This window comes from Gigantopelta aegis, chromosome 1, assembly GCF_016097555.1.
Source record: "Gigantopelta aegis isolate Gae_Host chromosome 1, Gae_host_genome, whole genome shotgun sequence".
Classification (NCBI taxonomy): Eukaryota; Metazoa; Mollusca; class Gastropoda; order Neomphalida; family Peltospiridae; genus Gigantopelta; species Gigantopelta aegis.
Window position 1 is genome coordinate 1,811,753 of NC_054699.1, and position 6,626 is coordinate 1,818,378.

Below are 6,626 nucleotides of genomic sequence, written 5' to 3' on the forward strand. Positions count from 1 at the left end.
TATGGTTTGACCGCAGCGTCACAGATGTGATTTAAATTTGATTCCCGTGTTTATATTTCATTAAGGTTCTGGGCACACATCTCGGATATCTAGCCTATGGTTTGACCGCAGCGTCAGAGATGTGATTTTAACTTGATTCCCGTGTTTATATTTCATTAAGGTTCTGGGCACACATCTCGGATATCTAGCCTATGGTTTGACCGCAGCGTCACAGATGTGATTTTAACTTGATTCCCGTGTTTATATTTCATTAAGGTTCTGGGCACACATCTCGGATATCTAGCCTATGGTTTGACCGCAGCGTCACAGATGTGATTTTAACTTGATTCCCGTCTTTATATTTCATTAAGGTTCTGGGCACACATCTCGGATATCTAGCCTATGGTTTGACCGCAGCGTCACAGATGTGATTTAAACTTGATTCCCGTGTTTATATTTCATTAAGGTTCTGGGCACACATCTCGGATATCTAGCCTATGGTTTGACCGCAGCGTCACAGATGTGATTTTAACTTTATTCCCGTGTTTATATTTTATTAAGGTTCTGGGCACACATCTCGGATATCTAGCCTATGGTTTGACCGCAGCGTCACAGATGTCATTTTAACTTGATTCCCGTGTTTATATTTCATTAAGGTTCTGGGCACACATCTCGGATATCTAGCCTATGGTTTGACCGCAGCGTCACAGATGTCATTTTAACTTGATTCCCGTGTTTATATTTCATTAAGGTTCTGGGCACACATCTCGGATATCTAGCCTATGGTTAGACCGCAGCGTCACATATGTGATTTTAACTTGATTCCCGTGTTTATATTTCATTAAGTTTCTGGGCACACATCTCGGATATCTAGCCTATGGTTTGACCGCAGCGTCACAGATGTGATTTTAACTTGATTCACGTGTTTATATTTCATTAAGGTTCTCGGCACACATCTCGGATATCTAGCTTATGGTTTGACCGCGCAGCGTCACAGATGTACTTTTAATAGTGGTTAATTGTAAGAGAGAAGTCGATTTATTGTTATTACATCTAAACACTAAGCAGCTAAAATTCAGTGAGTGGGGGTCTGTAGCGAGATACGAACCCATTACTTACCAACCTTCAGTTCCATGACTTAAAAACAACACCACCGAGGTCATGACGTTACAAGGGTTAATGGTTAGTTGTCGGCGATTAGTGAGATAAAAGTCTGTATGGTGGTATTACACCTACCCAATGAGCCACTAAAACTCACTGTGGGTGGAAGCCGGTACTGGGATGCGAGCCAGCCTTAAGTCCAATGACTTCGCCACCATATTACCGATGTCATTACGTTACGACAGTTTGTTGTTAGTGGTTAGTGAAAGAGAAGTCGGTGTAGTGGCTTTACACCTACCCACTGAGTCGTTAAAACATAGTCTAGATGGGAGCCGGTACCAGGATGCGAACCCAGAATCTATCAGCCACGACACTACAGAGGCCGTTACCAGACCACGAGTTAATAGCTACATGTTATTGGTCTTGAGACTAAGAGAGAGCTATGTCTATTTAGTGGCCTTACACCTCCATATTTAAGTAACTCACTCTGGTTGGAATCCGCTACCGGGGTGCGAACCCAGTACCTACCAACCTCAAGTCCCAAATCACTAAACCTTCAAGTTATAAATCTCTCTCAGTGGGCACCGGTACTGGGTTCTGAACCCAGTATCTATCCCCCTTATATCCGATGGCTTAACCACTACACCAACGAGGCCGTAAACCTCACTCTGGGTGGGCGCCGGTATTGGGATCTGAACCCAGTACCTATCACTTTTACATCCGATGACTTAACCACTAAACCATCGTGCTATAAACCTCACTCTGGGTGGGCGCCGGTATTGGGATCTGAACCCAGTACCTATCACTCTTACATCCGATGACTTAACCACTACACCAACGAGGCCGTAAACCTCACTCTGGGTGGGCGCTGGTATTGGGATCTGAACCCAGTACCTACCAGCCTTAACGTCCGACGCGCTGCAAACCCCCTACTGCTGTGATTTCTGCTAGTTGAATTCGCCACTGGCCCAGTACAGTTCGCATTGCGCTGTGGACGTTTCCTGACACCGGACGTAGACTGATGAATAACCAGCGTTATGCCTCTCCTGAGAATTGTCGTTTGTTTTCAAATCTTTTCCAACACATTGATCAATGCTCCCGACAAACAAATGAGCCATTAGAGAGAAACGGAAGATGCCCACACATGACTTGGCAGCTCGCGTTTCACAATCCAAAGCACACGCTCGTCAAAGGCATCAACGATTAATCCCGCGTGATCCCGTAACGCAATTTGGACGACTATTCTAGTCTCACAGTGAGGATGCTGTCATCTCAAGGTTTTATGGCGTTGGAATGTATCGTGGTGGTCGTCGTAATTTTCATCATTGCATTATCATCATCGTGATTATCATCATCATCATTACTAGTTTCATTATTGGCACATAGACCATCATTATCATTTGTCCACAGTCATCATCGCAGTCATCGCCATCATCATCGTCATCATCGTCGTCGTCATCATCATCATCATCACCACCATCATCGTCGTCGTCATTATTATCGCCATCATCATCGTCGTCATCATCATCATCATCATCATCGCCATCGTCATCATCACCATCTGCATTAACACCAGCAGCATCATCATCACCACCACCACTACCAAGACCACTACCATCATCATCATCACCACCATCACTACCACTACCACCATCATAATAATTCATTAGCATTATCATCAACACTACCAACACCAGTACCATCATCATCATAATCATCATCACCACCACCAACACCATCATCATCATCACCACCACCAACACCACTACCAGCATCATCATCATCATCACTATCGCCACTTCCAACACCACTATCACCATCATCATCACCGCCGCCACTTCCATCACCATTACCACCATCATCATCACCACCATCATTATCACCACCATCATTATCACCACCATCACCATTACCACCATCATCATCACCACCATCATCATCACCACCATCATCATCACCACCATCATTATCACTATCGCCACTTCCAACACCACTACCACCATCATTATCACTATCGCCACTTCCAACACCATCACCACCATCATCATCACCACCATCATCATCACCACCATCATTATCACTATCGCCACTTCCAACACCACTACCACCATCATTATCACTATCGCCACTTCCAACACCATCACCACCAACACCACTACCACCTTCATCATCACCACCATCATCATCACCACCATCATCATCACCACCATCATCATCACTATCGCCACTTCCAACACCACTACCACCATCATTATCACTATCGCCACTTCCAACACCACTACAACCATCATCATCATCACTATCGCCACTTCCAACACCATCACCACCAACACCACTACCACCATCATCATCATCACCACCATCATCATCACTATCGCCACTTCCAACACCACTACCACCATCATCATCACCGCCGCCACTTCCATCACCATCACCACCATCATTATCACTATCGCCACTTCCAACACCACTACCACCATCATTATCACTATCGCCACTTCCAACATCACTACAACCATCATCATCACTATCGCCACTTCCAACACCACTACCACCATCATCATCACTATCGCCACTTCCAACACCACTACCACCATCATCATCACTATCGCCACTTCCAACACCACTACCACTATCAGCATCACTATCGCCACTTCCAACACCACTACAACCATCATCATCACTATCGCCACTTCCAACACCACTACCACCATCATCATCACTATCGCCACTTCCAACACCACTACCACCATCATCATCACCGCCGCCACTTCCATCACCATCACCACCATCATTATCACTATCGCCACTTCCAACACCACTACCACCATCATCATCACCGCCGCCACTTCCATCACCATCACCACCATCATTATCACTATCGCCACTTCCAACACCATCACCACCAACACCACTACCACCATCATCATCACTATCGCCACTTCCAACACCACTACCACCATCATCATCACTATCGCCACTTCCAACACCACTACCACCATCATCATCACCGCCGCCACTTCCATCACCATCACCACCATCATTATCACTATCGCCACTTCCAACACCACTACCACCATCATCATCACTATCGCCACTTCCAACATCACTACCACCATCATCATCACCGCCGCCACTTCCATCACCATCACCACCATCATTATCACTATCGCCACTTCCAACACCATCACCACCAACACCACTACCACCATCATCATCACTATCGCCACTTCCAACACCACTACCACCATCATCATCACTATCGCCACTTCCAACACCACTACCACCATCATCATCACTATCGCCACTTCCAACACCACTACCACCATCATCATCACTATCGCCACTTCCAACACCATTACCACCATCATTATCACTATCGCCACTTCCAACACCATCACCACCAACACCACTACCACCATCATCATCACTATCGCCACTTCCATCACCATTACCACCATCATTATCACTATCGCCACTTCCAACACCATCACCACCAACACCACTACCACCATCATCATCACTATCGCCACTTCCAACACCACTACCACCATCATCATCACTATCGCCACTTCCAACACCATTACCACCATCATCATCACTATCGCCACTTCCAACACCACTACCACCATCATCATCACTATTGCCACTTCCAACACCACTACCACCATCATCATCACTATCGCCACTTCCAACACCACTACCGCCATCATCATCACTATCGCCACTTCCAACACCACTACCACCATCATCATCACTATCGCCACTTCCAACACCACTACCACCATCATCATCACCGCCGCCACTTCCATCACCACTACCACCATCATTATCACTATCGCCACTTCCAACACCACTACCACCATCATTATCACTATCGCCACTTCCAACACCATCACCACCAACACCACTACCACCAGCATCATCACTATCGCCACTTCCAACACTACTACCACCATCATCATCACCACCGCCACTTCCAACACCATTACCACCATCATCATCATCACCACCACCACTATCACCACCATCACCTCCATCATCTTCATCATAATCGTCATAAAATATCCCAATCAAACACATTACCATCATTATCTTAATCACCAACATAATTAGTACATGGTTGTGAACAGCTTGGAATTTCTGGTTCCACTAGTTGAAACTGAAACCAATGATATATGTATTCCATAAATAGTACAGAACATCAACACGATTTTTCATGTACCAGCTTTAGAACAATAATTGGAACAGCATATTAAACAAATATTTTTTTAAAATAAAACAGAATCCGAGTAACTTTATTAACGTGCTTATATCCAATGAAGGTTCAGGCACGTCCACCCTGGGCCTAGCCTCTGGTGTCGCCAATGACCGAGACCAGGGCAGATCCCCACCACCAATAACGGATAGCCGATATTTAAATGTCAAACTATGGCCCGTCCCACAGGGAACGTCTTTTTTCATACTAAGTTATTTATTTCTGATCCGATTGATTTTTAAATTGCACACAAAATTAGTATTTTTTTGTTATTTCCAAAATACATTTTATAGAATAATGGGACGGACTATAGTATATCAGTCTTCCGGGATACAGGAGAGTATTTGAGTCCACGAAGCCCTCGTTTTCACGTCGTGTTACCAATTCCCAGGGGAAACACCTCAGATGGTGCAGTGAAGACTTAACAACCTGTGGTCGTACCGAGAACAAACCATCAAACGGCTTTTAACTAATGATGATAGATCTCTGGAGGGTACTGTCAGATGCAACGAGTCCCGACACTTATTTAGTGTCTCGTTATAGAAACACAACAGTCGTGATAATTGCATCTCACTCGCTAGCTCCGACGTGCTTAGATAGTCGAGGTCCCTCGGTGTCCGCCGCGCCATTACTAAATCCGGAAAGATTCCACAAATGGTCGGGTGTTTACGCCTCAATTTTCTTTGTTTTGAGATAATTGTATTGGTGCTTATTGGAACTGACATGCTAGAAAATCTCTTTACCGCGAGCACTCTGAACAATAGTCAAGGGTGGGCGTTTCCGTATTCATTTAAAGGAGAGATCTCAAAGTTGCACAATGACAAAAAAATATATATATTTATTAATTTTTGTTGTTAAATGTAAAAGATTATTCTTTGACGTACAGGTCCATAAAACCTGCAGTAATGTCATTTACTAATTAGCCTAATAGTTATATATTTAAATAGCGGTAATCGACTGGTTAACCCGTGACGTCACAACTTCTGTCTGAATCGCATCTCCACATTTACAAATGTCTGGGTGCTATTTCGGTGGATACTGAAAATATGTTCTATGTACTGTATCTTTTTAGTCAATGATTCTTGTCATATATATATATATATATATATGTGTGTGTGTGTGTGTGTGTGTGTGTGTGTGTGTGTGTATGTATAGATAGATAGATAGATAGATAGATAGATAGATAGATATACATGTAGATATGAATTAGCCATATAAGGTACATGCAGCTTTCAGAATACACCTTTAAAATTACAAGCTAGCTTTGCCATATTTACTAATACAAAAT

The 6,626-nt window shown here is 44.1% G+C and overlaps 1 protein-coding gene across 1 annotated transcript in view; it reads right to left on the minus strand.

The window, feature by feature from the left end:
- LOC121368504 (glycine-rich cell wall structural protein 1.8-like) overlaps positions 1-5,967 on the minus strand; it is a 30,679-nt gene extending 24,712 nt beyond the window's left edge. Inside the window, exons 1-2 of the mRNA XM_041493243.1 lie at positions 5,780-5,967; positions 3,438-5,056 (exon numbers count right to left, since the gene is read on the minus strand). Coding sequence (XP_041349177.1) covers positions 3,438-5,056; positions 5,780-5,967 — 1,807 coding nt within the window. The remainder of the gene's footprint in view (positions 1-3,437; positions 5,057-5,779) is intronic.
- Between the last annotated feature and the right edge of the window lie 659 nt (positions 5,968-6,626).